At 45.2% G+C, this 24,004-nt stretch overlaps 1 protein-coding gene across 1 annotated transcript in view; it reads right to left on the reverse strand.

Moving 5' to 3' along the window:
• The window catches only part of LOC311133416 (receptor-type tyrosine-protein phosphatase T-like), a gene marked incomplete at both ends in the record, with an annotated part of 396,537 nt that overhangs the window by 309,290 nt on the left and 63,243 nt on the right, over positions 1 to 24,004 (reverse strand). Inside the window, 3 exons of the mRNA XM_084166909.1 lie at positions 21,145 to 21,319; positions 22,045 to 22,160; positions 23,248 to 23,329. Of these exons, the coding sequence (XP_084023035.1) occupies positions 21,145 to 21,319; positions 22,045 to 22,160; positions 23,248 to 23,329 (373 nt within the window). The remainder of the gene's footprint in view (positions 1 to 21,144; positions 21,320 to 22,044; positions 22,161 to 23,247; positions 23,330 to 24,004) is intronic.

The raw sequence follows: 24,004 nt of genomic DNA on the forward strand, positions 1-24,004 counted from the left end.
GTTTATTAGTCTGTGATGTAATTAAGGATGGTATCAAGTAATAACTGTAACTCGGAAAGTGTACATATTCTATCTATCAAGTTTACATCTAAATGTTGTATAATATATATGATTAAGTATGAGAGTATTTTGGTGAAGATAGGAATATAATTTTAGTCTTCTAATGAGATAATAGTTTTTCATATAAACTATGCACAGTGACTAGCCACGCCCCGAGTGACATCAGAGATCATGTCATGACGATGGAACGCCCGTTTTACCCAGAAGGCATAAAAAGCGTTCAAAAACAAATCAACCTTTAGACTAGCAGCCGTGAAGCGTGAGCGAAACGCTACAAAATGGTTTAAAACTACTCCATTACCAAAGGAAGACCAGCAGACGTGAAGCGTGAGCCAACATTGCAAATGGTTGAATTTCTACAAGACCAGCAAGCCCCATGGCTTAAAATGGTTGAAACGCTACAGACCAGCAGACGTGAAGCGTGAGCCAACATTGGAAATGGTTGAATTTCTACCAGACCAGCAAGCCCCATGGCTTAAAATGGTTGAAACGCTACAGACCAGCAGACGTGAAGTGTGAGCTAAATGTTGCAAATGGTTGAATTTCTACAAGACCAGAAAAAGTGAGACATTAGTCCACATGTTTGAAATGGAGAAACTCTGAAACTCTCAACCTCTACACGAGGTGAAGAAGAAGACAATGCACTAAACCTTATAATTTCAGTCTGTAGCTGGCATGTATATTCGTCTAGAGAACTTTCACTAAAGACACGAAGTGGGAAGGATAATCCCTCACAGACAACCGCTGGTACATCTGAAGTATACGTTCTAACCAGCACTACGAACAGAAACTCTACCAAGGACATTGGGATCTCTGGTGGGCAAACCAGAGTCCTATATCATCAACTCAACTATCGAGGACAGCTACACGTAAATACATATTGCATTTCTAATCCGAATGAGCGTTATTATGGTGCATAAGTATTATGATTACTGTGAGCATAGTCTTTAAAGTAACCACGATAGTTTGAATCTCTATCTCCCTTCCACTCTGTCCCTCCTTCTACCCAAGCATTCATGCTATTGTTAGTCCACTAGGGACCTGTTTTCATTGTATTACGTTAGTAATCAATAACCTGTGTGTTTGTATTGTGTTATTATTTAGTTAGTTAGTAAATAAATAATTAAGCCAATTTGTGTATTGCTGATTCATCAATAAGGTTAGGGTTCTTGCAGGTTCAAGGATTATGCGACGTTCAGAATGAGACTGATAAGAGGTAATTATTTAATAAGTGACTGTTATCGATATATAACATATATCTTCTAAGAGTTTAATTCGGGAGACGGTAACTCGTTAAACAACTTTTTCCGTGGTGCCCCAAATTCCTAATGAGTTAATTGTTACAAGATTAATTTATTAGAGTGACAATTAAACATAGATAGGTGATTCGATAAATAACAGTCTTGCATTAAAGTAAGTCACATCATGACAATACTTTCTGAAGGCAATCCATAGATTTGTCGGTCAATTCCTCCACCCAACATGCACTCTTTAAATAGCCTACCTCCGTATCAGTGAAGGGCTGTTAAGTTAAAACAAAGACTCGAATTGAGGGGTATGAAAGGGTACGCCATAGGCCTACCTTTTATTAAATAAAATGGCAAAAAGCACAGGCCTACCCCTTGTTAGCTTAATATTTAGAAGAAAATAAAATTGATCTGACTAAATAAAAATTAACTATAACAGCGCTTTGGGCCGCAATGATTTATGCTAGAAACAAGCTGTAAAATACCCTGGAAATACGTGACGCCAATGCATATGGGGATATACAGTGCATATGGAAAGTATTCAGACCCCTTGACTGTTTCCACATTTTGTTACATTACAGCCTTTTTCTAAAATGGATTACATTTACACACAATACTCCATTATGACAAATCGAAAAAAGGTTTTTAGAAATAACTTATATACATTAGTATTCAGACCCTTTGCTATGACACTATGAAACTGAGATGTTTCAACAACTTCATTGGAGTCTACCTGTGGTAAATTCAACAGATTGGACATGATTTGGAAATGCACACACCTGTCTATATACGGTCCCACAGTTGACACTGCATGTCAGAGCGAAAACCAAGCCATGAGGTCGAAGGAATTGTCCGTACATTTCTGGAGCATTGAAGGTCCCCAAGAACACAGTGGCCTTCATCATTTTTAAATGGAAGAAGTTTGGAACCACCAAGACTCTTCCTAGAGCTGGCCGCACGGCCAAACTGAGCAATCAGGGGGAAAGGGCATTGGTCAGGGAGATGACCAAGAATGAAATGGTAACTCAGACAGACCTCCAGCGTTCCTCTGTGGAGATGGGAGAACCTTCCAGAAGGACAACCATATCTGCAGCACTCCACCAATCAGGCCTTTACGGTAGTGGCCAGACGAAAGCCACTCCTCAGCAAAAGGCACATGAAACCCTGCTTGGAGTTTGACAAAAGGCACCTAAAGGACTCAGACCATGAGAAACAAGATTCTCTGGTCTGATTAAACCAATATTGAACTCTTTGGCCGGAATACCAAGTGTCACATCTGGAGGAAACCTGGCACCATCCCTACGGTGAAGCATGGTGGTGGCAGCTTCATATTGTGGGGATGTTTTTCAGCGGCAGGGACTGGAAGACTAGTCAGGATCAAGGAAAAGATGAACAGAGCAAAGTACAGAGACATCCTTGATGAAAACCTGCTCCAGAGCGCTCAGGACCTCAGACTGGGGCAAAGGTTCACCTTCGAACAGGACAATGACCCTAAGCACACAGCCAAGACAATGCATGAGTGGCCTCGGGACAAGACTCTGAATGTCCTTGAGTGGCCAAGCCAGAGCCTGCATTTGAACCCGATCTAACATCTCTGGAGAGTCCTGAAAGTAGCTGTGCAGTGACGCTCCCCATCCAACCTAACAGAGTTTGAGAGGATCTGCACAGAAGAATTGGAGAAACTCCCCTAACACAGGTGTGCCAAGTTTGTAGCGTCATACCCAAGAAGACATGAGGCTGTCATTGCTACAAAAGGTGCTTCAACAAAGTACTGAGTAAAAGGTCTGAATACCTACAGTTGAAGTCGGTTAGGACATCTACTTTGTGCATGACAAGTAATTTTTCCAACAATTGTTTACAGACAGATTATTTCACTTATAATTCACTGTATCACAATTCCAGTGGGTCAGAAGTTTACATACACTAAATTGACCATGCCTTTAAACAGCTTGGAAAATTCCAGAAAATGATGTCATGTTTTGAGAAGCTTCTGATAGGCTAACTGACATCATTTGAGTCAATTGGAGGTGTACCTGTGGATGTATTTCAAGGCCTACCTTCAAACTCAGTGCCTCTTTGCTTGACATCATGGGAAAATCAAAAGAAATCAGCCAAGACCTCAGAAAAATAATTGTAGACCTCCAAAAGTCTGGTTCATCCTTGGGAGCAATTTCCAAACACCTGAAGATGCCACGTTCATCTGTACAAACAATAGTAAGCAAGTATAAACACTATGGGACCACGCCGCCGTCATACCGCTCAGGAACGAGATGCATTCTGTCTCCTAGAGATTAATGTACTTTGGTGCGAAAAGTGCAAATCAATCCCAGAACAACAGCAAAGGACCTTGTTCAGATGCTGGAGGAAACAGGTACAAAAGTATCTATATCCACAGTAAAACGAGTCCTATATCACCCTAACCTGAAAGGCTGCTCAGCAAGGAAGAAGCCACTGCTCCAAAACCACCATAAAAAGCCAGACTACGGTTTACAACTGCAAATGGGGACAAAGATCGTACTTTTTGGAAAAATGTCCTCTGGTCTGATGAAACAAAAATAGAACTGTTTGGCTATAATGACCATTGTTATGTTTGGAGGACGAAGAATACCATCCCAACCGTGAAGCACGGGGGTGGCAGCATCATGCTGTGGGGGTGCTTTGCTGCAGGAGGGACTGGTGCACTTCACAAAATAGATGGCATCATGAGAAAGGAAAATTATGTGGATATATTGAAGCAACATCTCAAGATATCAGTCAGGAAGTTAAAGCTTGGTCACAAATGTGTCTTCCAAATGGACAATGACCCCAAAGTACTTCCAAAGTTGTGGCAAAATGGCTTTAAGGACAACAAAGTCAAAATATTGGAGTGGCCATCACAAAGCCCTGACCTCAATCCTATAGAAAATCTGTTGGCAGAACTGAAAAAGCGTGTGCGAGCAAGGAGGCCTACAAACCTTATTCAGTTACACCAGCTCTGGGCCAAAATTCACCCAACTTATTGTGGGAAGCTTGTGGAAGGTTACCCGAAACGTTTGACCCAAGTTAAACAATTTAAAGGCAATGCTACCAAATACTAATTGAGTGTATGTAAACTTCTGACCCACTGGGAATGTGATGAAAGAAATAAAAGCTGAAATAAATCATTCTCTCTGCTATTATTCTGACATTTTCACATTCTTAAAATAAAGTGGTCATCCTATCTGACCTAAGACAGGGAATTTTTACTAGAAATAAATGTCAGGAATTGTGAAAAACTGAGTTTAAATGTATTTGGCTAAGGTGTATGTAAACCTCTGACTTCAACTGTATGTAAATGTGATGTAAATGTTTTAATTTTAATACATTTGCTAAAATGTCTAAAAACCTGTTTTTTCTTTGTCATTATGGGTTATTGTGTGTAGATTGATGAGGGAAAAAAACAATTTAATCAATTTTAGAATAAGGCTGTAACGTAACAAAATATTGAACAAGTCAAGGGGTCTGAATACTTTCCGAATGTACTGTACACTGAACAATAATATAAACGCAACATGTAAAGTGTGTGTCCCATGTTTCATGAGCTGAAATAAAAGATCCCAGAAATTTTCCATACGCACAAAAAGCTTATTTACAGTGGGGGAAAAAAGTATTTAGTCAGCCACCAATTGTGCAAGTTCTCCCACTTAAAAAGATGAGAGAGGCCTGTAATTTTCATCATAGGTACACGTCAACTATGACAGACAAAATGAGGAAAAAAATTCCAGAAAATCACATTGTAGGATTTTTTATGAATTTATTTGCAAATTATGGTGGAAAATAAGTATTTGGTCAATAACAAAAGTTTCTCAATACTTTGTTATATACCCTTTGTTGGCAATGACACAGGTCAAACGTTTTCTGTAAGTCTTCACAAGGTTTTCACACAATGTTGCTGGTATTTTGGCCCATTCCTCCATGCAGATCTCCTCTAGAGCAGTGATGTTTTGGGGCTGTCGCTGGGCAACACGGACATTCAACTCCCTCCAAAGATTTTCTATGGGGTTGAGATCTGGAGACTGGCTAGGCCACTCCAGGACCTTGAAATGCTTCTTACGAAGCCACTCCTTCATTGCCCGGGCAGTGTGTTTGGGATCATTGTCATGCTGAAAGACCCAGCCACGTTTCATCTTCAATGCCCTTGCTGATGGAAGGAGGTTTTCACTCAAAATCTCACGATACATGGCCCCATTCATTCTTTCCTTTACACGGATCAGTCGTCCTGGTCCCTTTGCAGAAAAACAGCCCCAAAGCATGATGTTTCCACCCCCGTGCTTCACAGTAGGTATGGTGTTCTTTGGATGCAACTCAGCATTCTTTGTCCTCCAAACACAACGAGTTGAGTTTTTACCAAAAATGTATATTTTGGTTTCATCTGACCATATGACATTCTCCCAATCCTCTTCTGGATCATCCAAATGCACTCTTCAGACGGGCCTGGACATGTACTGGCTTAAGAAGGGGGACACGTCTGGCACTGCAGGATTTGAGTCCCTGGCGGCGTAGTGTGTTACTGATGGTAGGCTTTGTTACTTTGGTCCCAGCTCTCTGCAGGTCAATCACTAGGTCCCCCCGTGTGGTTCTGGGATTTTTGCTCACCGTTCTTGTGATCATTTTGACCCCACAGGGTGAGATCTTGCGTGGAGCCCCAGATCGAGGGAGATTATCAGTGGTCTTGTATGTCTTCCATTTCCTAATAATTGCTCCCACAGTTGATTTCTTCAAACCAAGCTGCTTACCTATTGCAGATTCAGTCTTCCCAGCCTGGTGCAGGTCTACAATTTTGTTTCTGGTGTCCTTTGACAGCTCTTTGGTCTTGGCCATGGTGGAGTTTGGAGTGTGACTGTTTGAGGTTGTGGACAGGTGTCTTTTATATTGATAACAAGTTCAAACAGGTGCCATTAATACAGGTAACGAGTGGAGGACAGAGGAGCCTCTTAAAGAAGAAGTTACAGGTCTGTGAGAGCCAGAAATCTTGCTTGTTTGTAGGTGACCAAATACTTATTTTCCACCATAATTTGCAAATAAATTCATAAAAAATCCTACAATGTGATTTTCTGGAATTTTCTTTCTCAATTTGTCTGTCAAAGTTGACGTGTACATATGATGAAAATTACAGGCCTCTCTCATCTTTTTAAGTGGGAGAACTTGCACAATTGGTGGCTGACTAAATACTTTTTTTCCCCAATGTAGCTCAAATTTCCTTCACAAATGTGTTTATATCCTTGATAGTGAGACCTTTGTCAAGATAATCCATCCACCTGACAGGTGTGGCATATCAAGAAGCGGATTAAAGAACGTGATCGTTACACAGGTGCACCTTGTGCTGAGCACCATAAAAGGCCATTCTAAAATGTGCAGTATTGTCTCACATCACAATGCCAAAGATGTTTCAGGTTTTGAGGGAGCGTGCAATTGGCATGCTGACATCAGGAAAATCCACCAGAGCTGTTGCCAGAGTATTGAATGTTCATTTCTCTACCATAAGCCACCTCCAATGTTGTTTTAGAGAATTTGGCAGTACGTCCAACCGGCCTCACAACCACAGACCACGTGTAACCACACCAGCCCAGGACCTCCACATCTGGCTTCTTCACATGTGGGATCGTCTGAGACCAGCTACCCGGACAGCTGATGAAACTGTGGGTTTGCACAACCAAAGTGCACAAACTGTCAGAAACCGTCTCAGGGAAGCTCATCTGCATGCTTGTCGTCCTCACCAGGATCTTGACCTGACTGCATTTTGGTATCGTTACCGACTTCAGTGGGAAAATGCTCACCTTCGATTGCCACTGGCATGCTGGAGAAGTGTGCTCTTCACAGATGAATCCTGGTTTCAACAGTACCGGACAGATGGCGTGGGCGAGGGGTTTGATGATGTCAACGTTGTGAGCAGAGTGCCCCATGGTGGCAGTGGGGTTATGGTATGGGCAGGCATAAGCTACGGACAACAAAAACAATTGCATTTTATCGATGGCAATTTGAATACTCAGAGATACCGTGACAAGATCCTGAGGTCTATTGTCGTGCCATTCATCCGCCGCCATCAACTCATGTTTCAGCATGATAATGCACTGCCCCATGTTGCAAGGATCTGTACACAATTCCTGGAAGCTGAAAATGTTCCAGTTTTTCTATGGCCCACATACTCACCAAATATGTCACCCATTGAGCATGTTTGGGATGCTCTGGATCGACATGTACAACAGTGTGTTCCAGTTCCCACCAATATCCATCAAACTTCGCACAGCCATTGAAGAGGAATGGGTTAACATTCCACAGGCCTCAGTCAACAGCCTGATCAATTATTTGCGAAGGAGATGTGTCACGCTGCATGAGGCAAATGGTGGTCACACCAGATATTGACTTGTTTTTTGATCCACGCCCGTACCTTTTTTTTTAAAGGTATCTGTGACCAACAGATGCATATCTGTATTCCCAGTTATGTGAAATCCATAGATTAGGGCCTAATGCATTTATTTCAATTGACTGATTTCCTTATATGAACTATAACTCAGTAAAATCTTTGAAATTGTTGCATGTTGCGTTCATATTTTGGATCAGTGTATATTGTTTAGTTTCTTTGACATTCAGAGGCTGAGCTACAACCTTCTATAGCCGAGGAGACAGAAAATGGACTTTCTGTACAATAGAAGATGTTTAAAGCCAGACAGCTTTTGGGGACACAATTGTGACCTTCTCTCATTGGGTGAAGCAACGGAAGAAGAGTAGCCAGCAGTTAAAGCTTAAATGTTTCTGCATCGGTAGGACTACTCTGAAAGTACCATGCTCAGATTCCTAATGACATCTCAGATTTAATTATTTGCAAACAGGGACAGTTTTGTTGCAAACAAGACTCACTGATTTGTCATTAAAGAAATATGATAAGATAAACACCTAGGCCTATCTCTGTCCATTCTTAGCCTGTCATTTCGGTAATTTGTGTGGTATTAAAAAATATTCAGCTAATATGCAAAATGACGTAGAATTGCATGGAATGTTTATAAAAGGAGTGAGAGTAAACGGTAGGCATGTTGTCTGCTATCCACTTTGTTTTAATTATTATTTTGGGTATAGAGGAGGGTCAGTTCTTTTTTTTCAAGCATTAATGGAGGGTTTAGGTAAAATATATTTTTCTGAAGGGAGGCACATTCATTTCAGAGAGGTCCGATTTTCTCCATGTAACCCTTATTATGAATAATGTTCACTCCCTAAGATGGCTTTGCTATGGAGAGACGTTTTGAAGTTGAGGACTTCTCCCCTCCCGACTAGCTAATTCAGTTATATATGTTGGCTAAAGCCTGCGTTGTGTTTAATAATAATAATAATAATAAGCCATTTAGCAGACGCTTTTATCCAAAGCGACTTACAGTCGTGCGTGCATACATTTTTGTGTATGGGTGGTCCCGGGGATCGAACCCACTACCTTGGCGTTACAAGCGCCGTGCTCTACCAGCTGAGCTACAGAGGACCTGATAGCAGCTAGCTAGCTTAGCTTGGGGATAGCTACAGCTGGCTAGCCTATCTAGATAGCTGATATTTCTCTGTCATATCACATTTTTGCCAAGTACCAGTGTCTGTAATGTGTTTCATGAGACACTCATTCTACAACACCTTGCTATGAAAGTAGCTTGCAACTTGAAGTTTTATCAGGTCATGTAAAAACATGTTACCGTGAAACAATATCAACAACTGCGAGTTGAATGCGAGCTTAGCTGTCAACACAATATTCTATAACTGCCTAGTTTTGTCTCGTCTCTACTTATGCCTGCTGTTAGATCTTTCCCGGTGGACGAATCCCAAAATAATATGCCTACAGGTGTAGCTACAGTGCCTTCAGAAAGTATTTATACCCCTTGACTTTTCACATTTTCACCCATCTACACACAATACCCCATAATGACAAAGTGAAACATGTTTTTAGAGATTTTTGCAAATTTACAAAATAATCTCATTTACATAAGTATTCACACCCCTGGGTCAATACATGTTACAATCACCTTTGGCAGCAATTACAGCTGTGAGTATTTCTGTGTAAGTCTCTAAGAGCTTTGCACACCTGGATTGCACAATATTTTCACATTATTCTTGCACATTATTTAAGTTGGTTGTTGATCATTGCTAGACAGCCATTTTCAAGTCTTGCCATTGATGTTCAAGACAATTTAAGTCAAAACTGTAACTAGGCCACTCAGGAACATTCAATGCTGTCTTGGTAAGCAGCTCCAGTGTATATGTTGCCTTGTGTTTTAGGTTAGTGTCCTGCTGAAAAGTGAATTTATCTCCCAGTGTCTGCTGGAAAGCAGACTGAACCAGGTTTTCCCCTAGGATTTTGCCTGTGCTTAGCTCTATTCCATTTATTTTTATGACAAGCATACCCATAACATGATACAGCCACAACCATGATTGAAAATATGAAAAGTGGTACTTAGTGATGTGTTGGATTTGCCCCAAACATAATGCTTTCTATACAGGACATAAAGTGAATTTCTTTGCCACATTTTTTGTAGTTTCACTTTAGTGCCTTATTGCAAACAGGATTCATGTTTTGGAATAATTTTACTCTGTACAGGCTTCCTTCTTTTCACTCTGTCATTTAGATTAGTATTGTGGAGTATCTACAATGCTGTTGATCCATCCTCAGTTTTCACCTATCACAGTCATTACACTCTGTTACTGTTTTAAAGTCACCATTGGCCTCTTGTTGAAATCCCAGAGCGTTTTCCTTCCTCTCCGGCAACTGAGTTAGGAGGGACGCTTGTAGCTTTGTAATGACTGGCTGTATTGATACACCATCCAAAGTGTAATTCATAACTTCAGGGATATTCAATGTCTGCTTTTATTTTTACCCATCTACCAATAGGTGCCCTTCTTTGTGAGGCATTGGAAAACCTCCCTGGTCTTTGTGGTTGAATCTGTGTTTCAAATCCACTGCACACTGCTCATGTGGGGTACAGAGATGAGTTAGTCATTCAAAAATCATGTTAAACACTAATAGTCCATGCAACTTATTATGTAACTTGTTAAGCAAATTGTTACTCCTGAACTTATTTAGGCTTGCCATTACAAAGGGGTTAAATACTTACTGACTCAAGACATTTCAGCTTTTTATTTGTAATTCATTTCTAAAAACATAATTCCACTTTGATATTATGGGGTATTGTGTGTAGGCCAGTGACACAAAATCTCAAGTTAATCATTTTAAAGTTAAGGGGTGTGAATACTTTTTGAAGGCACTGTACATGTGGACATTGCACAAACATGGCCAGCTTGAATGTCGATACATTTGTGTTGCAACACAAAAAAAAAATGTTTTCTGCTATAAATAGGCTATCAGATTGATATGCTAATAAAGACAGTATGCCTATACTACAGATTGCACAAGGAGCATAAAACATTTGGTACAACTTCAGCTGTCCCAGAACAAGCATGGCATTCAATTTCTATGGTATATTGCAGGGTTTCCCAACCCTGGTCCTCCAGTACCCCCAACAGTACACATTTTTGTTGTAGCCCTGGGCAAACACACCTCATTCAACTCATTTAGTGCTTGATGATTAGTTGACAAGTTGAATCAAGTGTGCTTGTCCAGGGCTACAATGAACATGTGTACTGTTGGGGGTACTCAAGGACCAGGGTTGGGAAACACTTGTCTATTCTAAGGAGTTGGCTGTCTAACAACACACTGGCATGCACAGCTCTCTGGGTGTGGTTCTGTTTTCAAGTCTCTAGTGGGTAATGAAGTCCTTTCCATCTATGCAATGTATTACAGGTTATGGACAGGTGCAGTCAGGTGGCAGGAGTGGTGGAGTGCATGACACTCCATCTGGATATGACAGAGTTTGACTCAACCCATGGTTCCACCAGGCAGAGTTCAATAACTACAGGCAGATGTGAGATGCAGGAAGATGGCACTCTTCTCATACCAATCTGTAGGCTACTGACCAAGCTTCTTCCAGGAGGAAGCGTTGAATTGGTAAGTAGCCTACAGAGTAAAATGAGAAGAGTGCAATTGCTGAACTTAGATAGATATTCTAAACAAAGTGTTTTGATAACTTTCAGGTTTGTATGTAAATTGTTAAGTATTTTGTTTGTAACGTATTTTTTGTTATATGTTGGACCCCAGTAAGAATAGCTGTCGCCATTGGCGTCGACTAATGGGGATCCTAATAAAACATTAAATATGTTTTAAGTGTAACAGTTCCATGTAAAATAAACCATCCTTCACATAACTGTAGAAGCAGTGTTCTGCTAATATAACAATGTGCAAATATTACACTTGTCTTTCATCTTGTATTGTCATTCACAAGCTATACAGATACTGTACCCATCAGCATTTTGTCTGGTGGTACATGTTAGTTGTCATCCCTTCATATGGTGTCCCATGTAAGACAGTTCCCTGACATGGTTGAAGATTACACAGGACATCAAATTCAGGAACGTAAACGCCTGCTCTTGTGCCCCCACTATATGGGTCCTTGGATCCATATGTGAGAAGCAGTAAAAATGCATAAAAACCTGGACCAATGTAATTGTCAACCAGTTTCCCTATATCACTGACTTCTGACTAATCTTTCCTTTTCTCTACCAAGGTCAGATCAACAACAGGATCTGGGAGTAACAACCCCAATCACCACAGAAGGGCCAACCTCCAACTCCCTCAAACCACTCTCATCAGCAAGCTTTCCAACTGTCCAACCAAAATCACTGCCTCGTCTACTAGTATATTCCCAACAGTCATCTAGAGTAGTAGCAGTGGGATGATCAACCTCACAGCCTTTCAGCCTAACCCAATAAGCGAATGACACTTTTTTACACCGTATATCCAAAGGCATCTCACCTGCCTCCACTAGTAAGACACATACAGATGTTGATTTAAATGCACCAATACATATCCTTAAAGCTATATACTGGATTCTGTCTAGCCTCTCAAGTCAAAGTATTTGCCGCTGTTCCATTAACTATACACCCGTAATCAATTCTCACCCTGTTTAGAGCTCTATAAATATCCATCAACGATTGTCTGTCAGCATCCCATTCATAACCAGAGACCGAGCACATAAGAGTCACCACCTTCTTACACTTTGTTTCATTTATGACATGATCTTTCCATTTATATCGTTCATTGAACCATAGACACAAATATTGGTACTTACAAATCCTCCCCATAGGCTGTCCATACAGAAACAACTGTATATTATCAGCAACTTTCCTCTTCAAGAATTCCATACAGAAAGATTTTGCCACTGACCGTTTATAACCCAAATCAATCGACCATCTTTCAACATCCACTATAGCTTGTTGAATAGATTTGGTCACATGACAGACATTCCTTACCCTCTTCCATCATCAGCATATAGGGAAGCCCCAATACCCCTACCTGCATTCGAAAACACATCGTTAATCATAATATTGAACGAAATTGGACTGATAGTACTGCCTTCAGGAATACCATTGCAAATCCATAGGCATCAGATAAAACGGATCCTATTTTAACTCGAAAATAGTGATTTAAATAAGAAAGCCAACACCCAGTTATATAATCAACCACCAGTACCAAGTCTTTCCATCTAAATCAGTAGGCCTTCTCTCCACATAGTGTCGTATGCCTTTTCAATGTCAAAAAAAGACAGTAGCCATTACTTATTTCATGACCAGAGTTTTTTCAACTTCATTATCAACTCACAAATATTCTGGCACACCTACTTTAAGATGGCAGGTGACCCAATTACTGAACAGAAACACCTGTGTCAATTAACCACTTCCATTTGCTGTACCAATAGAAACAAGAAACACTTAACAATATTATTATTTGAACCTGCTGGTCATCCATGAACGTTTAAACATCTTGAAGAACGATCTGTCCTTAATGGCCATGTACTCTTATAATCTCCACCGTGCACAGACAGAAGATGACTGGCCACCCTTCAGAGCCTGGTTCCTCTAGGTTTCTTCATAGGTTCCTGACTTTCTAGAGAGTTTTTACATCTACATTGCTTGCTGTTTGGGGTTTTAAGCTGGGTTTCTGTATAAGCACTTTGCACTCTGCTGATGTAAAAAGGGCTTTATAAATGCATTTGATTTGATTTGAACAATGAAGTGAACTGCTGCTGCAACACAATAATCAGACAGAGACAAGCTGGCCTGGGGAAAGATTTGCACGGGCCGCCTCCTCGTTAGCTACTATGTTGCAAAATTAATATTCTCGCAGCCACCTTGTTGATACAAAATGTCCGCCTCGTTAGTTGATACAATGTTTCAATATTCTCAGAGCCACCTTATTGATACAATGTTTCAATATTCGCAGAATGTGTTCCTTCCCTGGCAAATAATGCAGACTGTCAAATACAAAAATGAGCTGAGCGCACACATTATAAGGAACATCTCTGAATGCATAGCAACAATTCTGGTGGCAAGCGCACTAGACAATGAGAATGTGTCACGGTTTCGGCCGAGGCTGCCTCTCTCCCTTGTTCGGGCAGGCTTCGGCGTTCGTCGTCTCCGGAATTCTAGCTGCCACCGCTAGATGTTTCATGTTCGTTTGCTTTTGTCTGTTTGTTTCCACACCTGTTTCTGTTTTGACGTAATTAGTGTCCTATAAGTTTCTCGTTGTGTTTGTCTAGTGTTGTGTGTGATTGTTTCCGTCAGTGTTGTGTTTTGCTCGGTTGAGCGTATTTCTCCACTGTGCTGGAGCTTATTTTGCACTTGTGTGTGCACCATTACATTTTGTCGCACCTGTTAGTGCGCATTTACCTTTCGCCTTCGTGCGGGTTTTGCTGTCGGGCTTAGTTGTCCTGTTGCCTGTGTTGGGCCAGTAATACAGCCTTTGGAACATTCAGTCTGCGTCCTGCGTTTGATTCCTACACTACACCTACAACACGCCCTGACAGAATCACACACCAACAATGGAATCAGCAGGAGCCGAAGCAGCCCAGACGAGACTGGAAGCCCAGGTTCGGGACCAGCAAGAGCAGCTCCTGCAGATGGGGACCGCCCTGCAGGAGGTGATTACCACACTCCGAGGCTGGGGTTCGCCTCCACCGCCGCCCGCCCTGCCAGCACCATCGGCCAGCCCGCCCATTCCAGCGCCGGAACCTCGAGGAGTCCGACTATCTCTCCCGAGGGCCTACGACGGGACCGCGGCTGGGTGTCAGGGATTCCTGCTCCAGGTAGAGCTATACCTGGCCACAGTGCACCCGGCACCTTCAGGGCATGAGAGCGTGTCCGCCCTGATCTCCTGCCTGGCCGGAAAAGCGTTGGAGTGGGCCAACGCGGAGTGGAGGAAGATCGACGCCACGACGATTACGTACACCGAGTTCTCCCGCCGCTTCAGGGCGGTGTTTGACCATCCCCCGGAGGGGAAAGCGGCGGGGGAGCGTCTGGTCTTCCTCCGGCAGGGGAGGAGAAGTGCCCAGGAATTCGCGCTCAAATTCCGTACTCTAGCGGCAGATGCAGGGTGGAATGATCGGGCCCTCATCGATCTATACCGATGCAGCCTACGAGAGGACGTCCGTCGGGAGCTGGCTTGTAGGGACACCAGCCTCACTTTCGACCAGCTGGTTGATATGTCCATCAGGCTGGATACCCTGCTGGCTACCCGCGGACGTCCTGCGGAGGGTCCGTCCATTCCACCCTCCAGCGTCTCCGAGCCTTGTCCTATGGAGCTCGGGGGCGCTGGCGCTAGAGAGAGGAGGAGTCGGCAGGCTAGGGGGTCCATCCACTGCACCAACTGTGGTCGGGGAGGACACACCGCGGCTAGGTGCTGGGGATGGCCTCCTAGGGGAGATGACGACAGGTCCCGCACTGGGGATTCCCTCCAGGTGAGTAGGCGCCCCACTCACCCAGAGCTCACTGTTGCCCATTTTTGTATGCCTGTACGTTTTCCACAGGTAGCACCTCATTCCCAGCATAAGGCGCTGGTAGATTCAGGCGCGGCTGGGAATTTTATTGATAAAAAGTTTTGTTTAGCGTTAGGGATTCCCCTCATTCCTGTTGATGTTCCTTTTCCCGTTCACGCCCTAGATAGTCGTCCGTTGGGTACGGGCTTAATCAGGGAGGTCACGGCGCCACTTAGGATGTGTGCGCAGGGGGATCATCAGGAGATGATTCAGCTGTTCCTGATTGACTCTCCTGCGTATCCGGTGGTGCTGGGCATGCCCTGGTTGAGTACCCATAACCCAGCGATTTCGTGGCAGGAGAGGGCTCTGATGGAGTGGTCTGCTCAGTGTGTGGGTAGATGTTTGGGCGTTTCCGTAGGGGCTACCTCGGTGGAGAGTCCAAACCAGGTGCCCGCATTGCACGTTCCACCTGAGTATGGGGATTTGGCTATTGCGTTTAGTAAGGCGAGGGCGACGCGGTTGCCACCCCATAGGCAGGGGGATTGTGCGATAAACCTCCAGGCAGGAGCTGCGCTCCCACGGAGCCATGTGTATCCTCTGTCTCAGGAGGAGAAGAAAGCTATGGAGATTTACATAGACGAATCGCTGAGACAAGGATACATACGGCCGTCCACTTCCCCCGCGTCCTCGAGTTTCTTTTTCGTGAAGAAAAAGGATGGTGGTTTGCGTCCGTGCATCGATTACCGTGGTCTCAATCAGATTACGGTGAAGTATAGTTATCCACTCCCGCTGATTGCGACCATGACTGAGTCGTTGCATGGGGCGCGTTTCTTCACGAAATTAGATCTCAGGAGCGCGTACAACTTGGTGCGCATCAGGGAGGGTGATGAATGGAAAACAGCCTTTAGTACCACCTCGGGCCATTACGAGTATCTGGTCATGCCATACGGGTTGATGAACGCTCCATCAGTTTTCCAATCATTTGTGGATGAGATCTTCAGGGACATGCAGGGGCAGGGGGTGGTGGTGTACATTGATGACATTCTCGTGTACTCACCTACCCGTGTCGAGCATGTGGCCCTGGTGCGCAGGGTGCTGCGGAGGCTGGTGGAGCACGACCTGTATGTGAAGGCAGAGAAGTGTCTGTTTTTCCAGGAGTCGGTCTCCTTTTTGGGTTATCAGTTGTCTGCGTCAGGGGTGAAGATGGAGGTAGACCGGGTGTCGGCCGTGCGTAATTGGCAAACACCAACCACGGTGAAGGAGGTGCAGCAGTTTTTGGGGTTTGCAAATTACTACAGGAGGTTTATCCGGGGTTTTGGACAGGTGGCAGCTCCCATCACGTCTCTGTTGAAGGGGGGTCCGGTGCGTCTGCAGTGGTCGGCCGAGGCGGACAGGGCGTTTGGGAGGCTGAAGGACCTGTTTACCTCGGCCCCGGTGCTGGCGCATCCGGATCCCTCTTTGCCGTTCCAAGTAGAGGTGGACGCGTCGGAGGCCGGTTTAGGAGCCGTGCTTTCACAACGGTCTGGCGCGCCACCTAAACTCCGCCCCTGTGCTTTTTATTCTAAGAAGCTCAGTCCGGCGGAGCGGAACTATGACGTAGGGGACAGGGAGCTGTTAGCCGTGGTACAGGCTCTAAAGGTGTGGAGGCACTGGCTTGAGGGGGCTCAACACCCTTTCCTCATTTTGACGGACCACCGTAACCTGGAGTACATCCGGGCGGCGAGGAGGCTGAACCCTCGCCAGGCAAGATGGAGTATGTTCTTGACCAGGTTTACTTTTAAGATCACGTACATCCCTGGGTCACAGAATGGCAAGGCAGATGCGCTGTCTCGGCGGTATGACGCGGAGGAGAGGTCCGTGGAGCCCACTCCCATACTGCCTGAGTCGTGTCTGGTGGCACCGGTAGTGTGGGAGGTCGATGCTGAACTCGAGCGGGCGTTACGCACCGACCCTAGTCCACCACAGTGCCCGGAGGGTCGGAAGTACGTTCCGCTCGAGGTTCGGGATCGATTGATCTATTGGGCTCACACGTCACCCTCCTCTGGACATCCGGGTATCGGCCGGACAGTGCACTGTCTTAGTGCCAAGTACTGGTGGCCCACGTTGGCAAGGGATGTGAGGGTTTATGTTTCCTCCTGCTCGGTGTGCGCCCAGTGTAAGGCGCCTAGACATCTACCTAGGGGTAAGTTGCTACCCCTGCCCGTTCCACAACGGCCATGGTCCCACCTATCAGTGGACTTTATAACAGACCTTCCCCTCTCCCAAGGGAATACTACCATCCTGGTCGTTGTGGACCGGTTCTCTAAGGCCTGTCGTTTGCTCCCCATGCCGGGTCTTCCTACGGCCCTGCAAACTGCCGAGGCACTGTTTACCCATGTGTTCCGGCACTACGGGGTACCCGAGGACATTGTGGCTGATCGGGGTCCCCAATTCACCTCCAGAGTCTGGAGAGCGTTTATGGAGCGGTTGGGGGTCTCGGTGAGCCTCACCTCGGGTTACCACCCGGAGAGCAATGGGCAGGTGGAACGCGTAAACCAGGATGTGGGTAGGTTTCTCAGAACATACTGCCAGGACCGGCCGGAGGAGTGGTCAAGGTACGTTCCCTGGGCCGAGATGGCCCAGAATTCCCTACGCCATTCCTCCACTAACCTAACTCCATTTCAATGTGTGTTAGGTTACCAGCCGGTTCTGGCACCCTGGCAGCAGAGCCAGATCGAGGCTCCTGCGGTGGATGAGTGGGCGCGGCGCTCGGAGGAGACTTGGAACGCTGCACACGTCCACCTGCAGCGGGCCCTCCGACGTCAGAAGGCGAGCGCTGATCTCCACCGCAGTGAGGCACCGGTGTACGCACCTGGTGATCGAGTCTGGCTCTCTACCAGAAACCTGCCCCTCCGCCTGCCCTGTCGGAAACTGGGTCGGCGGTTTGTAGGGCCATTTAAAGTCCTGAGAAGGTTGAACGAGGTATGTTATAGATTACAGCTACCTGTGGAGTATAAGTGTATTAACCCCTCGTTCCATGTGTCCCTTCTCAGGCCGGTGGTAGCGGGCCCACTCCAAGAAGATGAGATCTTGGAGACTCCTCCGCCCCCGTTGGACATCGAGGGGGCACCGGCGTACTCCGTGAGATCCATCTTGGATTCGAGACGTCGGATGGGGGGTCTCCAGTATCTAGTGGAGTGGGAGGGGTACGGTCCGGAGGAGCGGTGCTGGGTGCCGAGGAGAGACGTGTTGGACCCGTCGCTCCTGACGGAGTTCCATCGGAGGCATCCGACGCGCCCTGCGCCGCGTCCCCCTGGTCGTCCCCGAGGCCGGAGTCGGCGCACGTCTGGAGCCGCGCGTCAAGGGGGGGGTACTGTCACGGTTTCGGCCGAGGCTGCCTCTCTCCCTTGTTCGGGCAGGCTTCGGCGTTCGTCGTCTCCGGAATTCTAGCTGCCACCGCTAGATGTTTCATGTTCGTTTGCTTTTGTCTGTTTGTTTCCACACCTGTTTCTGTTTTGACGTAATTAGTGTCCTATACGTTTCTCGTTGTGTTTGTCTAGTGTTGTGTGTGATTGTTTCCGTCAGTGTTGTGTTTTGCTCGGTTGAGCGTATTTCTCCACTGTGCTGGAGCTTATTTTGCACTTGTGTGTGCACCGTTACATTTTGTCGCACCTGTTAGTGCGCATTTACCTTTCGCCTTCGTGCGGGTTTTGCTGTCGGGCTTAGTTGTCCTGTTGCCTGTGTTGGGCCAGTAATACAGCCTTTGGAACATTCAGTCTGCGTCCTGCGTTTGATTCCTACACTACACCTACAACACGCCCTGACAGAATGTCATAGTACACTGTATACACCGTTCCACACGTGTGGGTTCCTATAGCAGGCGGTCAGCAACCTTTTTCATATGAGTGCCAAATTACAATTGATCCTACCATTTCTAAAGATATGCGTGCCAGTTATGATTTTCATATAAGCATTGTAGGCTACTCAACTGTGCCCAAAAAATGTAACAGAAACGCTGTCCATTCAGCCACACGCCACGGAGCTCCACTATGCCTACCTGTACCAAGGTGCTGTCCATTCAGCGGTGCTGAATCACGGGCGTGGCCTTAATCTGTAGACGTTCCTTTTGTATTTCATTCTTTGGTTGAGTTTGTTTGTCTTCATGCATCCTTGTCGATTGTAGGCCTAAGTAAGTCCTTTGATATCTGCCTTTTATTTCAATGCATGTGTAGGATATATCTGGCATAGTTTTAATTCGCAGTCAGCTGTTTTATGCTCAGGTTACTTTCACATTGATGTCGGTTTTTGAAGTCGGCCTTGTTGTGACTTGACAGCATGTATTATGCATCTATTTCATGTTGCACTGCATGCGCTGTTCCACAAGTAAATGCGTCAATGTACTGTATGTATGATGAGGCTGAGTAATACATTGTACACACCATTCCACAGACCTTAAAAACCTAATATAAACCACATTTTGCGGTGATAATTAATGTCTGGGGATTATTTATATATTTTTGCTGTTCTCCAGATAGGTTTTAAATTGTGTAGAACGACAGTAAATGAGCTTCAGCTGGTCACACCACTTTGCCACTCCCTAGGTTTAGCTGAACTGACGCCACTGGTGGTAATATCGCTCTAGGAGCTGATCCATCGTCAGTATTGTGAAATAATTCGAATGTTAAGGAAATATTTGAATGGAGATAGCTGACCTGAGAGCAGCACTGCCTTTCTTTCGATCCTATCAGTATCAACACATGCTCCAACAATGCACTTAGCAAACGTTCTCTCTGCGTGGTATTTTGGGAAACGCATGTTACATCTTCGGCCGTTGTAGGAAAGATCGTTAAAACACTTGTAAGCCTAAATACTATCGGGAAACCAGGCCCAGGTCATTAATCAGAACTATGAGCTAATCCAGGGTTTCCCAAACTTGGTCCTGGGGTCCCCCCTGGGTGCACATTTCTGGTTTTTGCATTAGCACCAAACAGCTGATTCAAATAATCAAAGCTTGATGATGAGTTGATTATTTGGGGGGGCCAGGACCGAGTTTGGGAAACCCTGAGCTAATCAACTCTCAAACACCAAGGATGCAAATCAAACACCAAGGGTGAAACCAGTGGACACAGTAGCCACAAGGTCTGGATTGAAAATTGCCTCCAGTCCAGCTGAGGTGCACCGATCCAGGCCTGATGCAATTCAGAGGCCCCTGGCTATAGGCCTACAGGCCTACAGGCCTGAGCCAAGAAGCCAGGTGCAGAAACAACTCAAGGTTAGGCAGTCTCCTCTGGCTTCCAGGTGCATCAAAGGCGTGATTTAGTGCCAGCTTCTGCCAGCTTGCCCCCGTTCCCCACATACATAGGCAGTGAGCAGGAATCAAATCGCCAGATTAGTGGGTAAATATCAGCATTAAAGGTTTGTTTGGCTAGGCGAACGATGGCTGGCTGAATCTGGACAGGAGGGTAGGAGGGAGGGAGGAAAGGAGCAAGAGAGGAGGGGGGAAACCTGTTTTCCTCCTACTGAGCCGTATACCAAGAAGTCCTCCCTTTCAGAAGTGATAGAACAAAATATATAGGCTATTTCAGATTATTTACAGCGCCCTGTCAATTAATCCACTCTTTCTCAGAAGAAATCAGAGAGAGTGTGCCCACCCACCCATCCTACAATAATCAACGACTACCCAGCAGTCTACGCTATCTGTGAAGCAACCCTTGTTTTCCACTCCCTTAACCAACATGTTCTTTTTTTTTTTTTGATCAAGGCGAAGTTAGTGTGCATTAGTAAGTGGGAGAAGGGGGAAACAGTGAAATGGAACGCACACTGCTGATGGTGGCTGAAATAATGAGGGGTTTGCCGCTCAGATAATGACTGTGGAGGAACCCAGCGGAGTTTTGACTGACTGCTAATAGCCTGGTATTAGCGTAGCCTAGTGGTAGCCTAGCCGTTAGCCGCTAGCCTTTACCTGCTAGCTTTTAGTAGGTAAGCCGTTAGTACGTTAGCCGTACCTTTGACGATTAGCTCTGCGTAGTTGGAGACCCCGGAGCCACCATCGGAGCGGATGACACAGCGATAGCGGCTGGTGCTTCTCTGAGACGTGTCCCCGACGCTGACGGTGGCTGAGAAACGCCGGTGGTTCACCACCCGTGTCACCATGAGGGCTGTATCTTTACCGTTCCACTGCTGCAGAGAGAGAGACAGACAGACACTTGCTTACTAACACATGTACACACAGTATTTCTCACATTGGTATGGTAAAAAAGGACAAACTGCACATATGGTCATTCAAATCTGATAACCAAAGAAACCCGCAGTATGGTTAATGTTTGTCAGACACTGCAACTTTTTCACAGCACTTTTTCCTTTGATTTCCTTACGGTATCAATCTCCCAAAAGTAACTTATTCTAGAATGTACCTGAGTCTTTCTTCTGCCTTGGGTACTACTCCATTGCAAATGCCATTACTATAAGATGCAAACATGCTAGTGCAGTATAGTGATGGCTGATAGAGAGGCAGTCGTCCACATCAAAACAACACTTTATACTCAGGGCACAGATTGTATGGATATCCCCACAGAGTTTGTACCACTACAGTGTGTGTGCAAGTACAGCAAGGAACTGGACCATACTGTAAGTGTAATTTCCCAAGGGTGGGGTCATAACACTGCAACAGAGATCAACTAAAATGCCCTGTGTATTCTACATGACTGAAAAAGCTACAGAAACGAGTCACTAAAGGTGGATGCATCCACAGCTACATCTATGAATTTGAGATTGGTTACTTCTCCAGCCCCATCCCTCAGGCAGGGCTGCCATCTGTTTTTTTTCGTCTAATTAAAGATTGCAGCTTTAAGGTGAGAGGGACAAGATGGATGACATCTATAGTGGACCGAAGGGGAGCGACTCGCCTGTAGCCACAGTTGGTCGTGTTGTGACCACTTCCCCCCGGCGGTACACTGGAAGGTGGCGTTCTGTCCCACGTTCACCTCCACATTCTGCAGCCGCAGGAAGTGAGGCGCTTTCCCTGCAAAGGGGCGGGAAACACACTCAATACAATGACTAGGCATGCATAAGCACAAACACATACTGTATCAACTCTGACGTCCACGTGAAACATGCATTGAGGTCAATGGGAAAGCTGAGTTACATGTGGAATAATGAAAACAAATACACACAACATTAAATTACCAACAAAACAGTTGTGTACATCAGTATGTTTTTTCTTTTCGTTCCAAAATCTAAAGTGAATTAAGATTTCAGGTCACCTTTCCTTCCCTAGAAATGTCTTCCCTCGTCTGCTCAGTGCACACTAATGTCCAGCTGAAAAGCAAATTAACCGAGGCTGCTCTGTGTGGCATTGAAACGGTGATCTCCTAATCTAATTTTCACCGCGCCTAGAAATGTAGGCCTAATAGTGTATTCATTGATCATTTCAATACAATAATTCTTCTTGACGTTAATTTCCCCAATTGAAGAAGAAGGCCGACTGAATTATTTTACTCTGCCATTTATTTACCTTTCCTTCCTAATCTTATTTGAATTCAGCACTAAGAGCTCTGTTCTAATTCCCAGGGAAAGCTCTAAGTCTAAGTATGGAAAGAGAGAGGCAGAGAGAGTGAAAGAAAGAAAGAAAGAAAGAAAGAAAGAAAGAAAGAAAGAAAGAAAGAAAGAAAGAAAGAAAGAAAGAAAGAAAGAAAGAAAGAAAGAAAGAAAGAAAGAAAGAAAGAAAGAAAGAAAGAAAGAAAGAAAGAAAGAAAGAAAGAAAGAAAGAAAGAAAGAAAGAAAGAAAATACATCTAGGACACGGAGTGCCTTAAAGATATGAGGCAAAGAGGTTCTGTCAGCTTTGAATGATGAAGGCCCTGAGTTTGTACCTTCTTCTCTGCTCCTCAATCTGTCTCGTCCTCACTCCAACCCCCTCGGTCTGTGCCCCCCCCACTCCCAAACAGACAACACACCAAACACACACACACCAAACACACACACATGCACATACCGAACATACAGACACACCAAACACACACAAATACACACACACACAGCCTGCTGTCCTAGCCAGGAGTGTGAGACCAGATGATGCTCCATGGGGTAGTGTCACGGCGGGTCACTTACGGCATGGGTGGGCCAACACTCGGACCTCGTCCACCGCGATGAACCCTGGATGGCCCTGTACGGATACAGTCTCGAATATCACCTTCCGCAGAGGGGGAGAGGAAGAGAGATGGGGAGAGATGGGAGGGGGATAGAGAGAAACACATTTTTATTTATTTATTTTTTAGCCATTTTTCGTTGCCCTTGGAAAACTAATCCGGACACCCTGTAAGAACGGCATCCACCATGTAGTCGACAACCCACTACTCATTCACCATCTCTAACTACACACCCTTCAAAACGCAAGCTTGTTGCCACGTTGACAGCAACTCTTTCCATTGGGACAGCTGCGACAATATCTTCACGTCATAATTAACAAACAATACAGGCCGATTGTCAGCCTACTGTTGCTCACATATGGCCCTGGCAGAATGTGCAGGCCAGTAGAGCAGTGCCATGTGCCCGGGACATGTGGGGCTCACACAGGGCTCTCGGTGGGGCTGCCAGACTGGCCTTCAGGGCTCTATGGCCAGAGAGAGAGAGATAAATACCTATTTCACACTATAGGGCCAACCCGAACCCGACTTTGATATTTTCTTTTCACATTGTCCTTTACAGCACGTTCCTGCCACTATGTTGGATGTGTAACCAGGCCAACTCAAGCTTGGCTTGGCTCAGCTCGGCTTGCTAAGCGAAGGACAGGAGAGAAGGCTGGTGGCGGAGAGGAGCCTCCTTCCACAGGTATAGTCAGGTGTAAGTCTGTAAGTCGCTCTGGATA

The sequence above is a fragment of the Coregonus lavaretus genome (assembly GCF_964263955.1).
Source record: "Coregonus lavaretus genome assembly, chromosome: 8".
NCBI lineage: Eukaryota > Metazoa > Chordata > Actinopteri > Salmoniformes > Salmonidae > Coregonus > Coregonus lavaretus.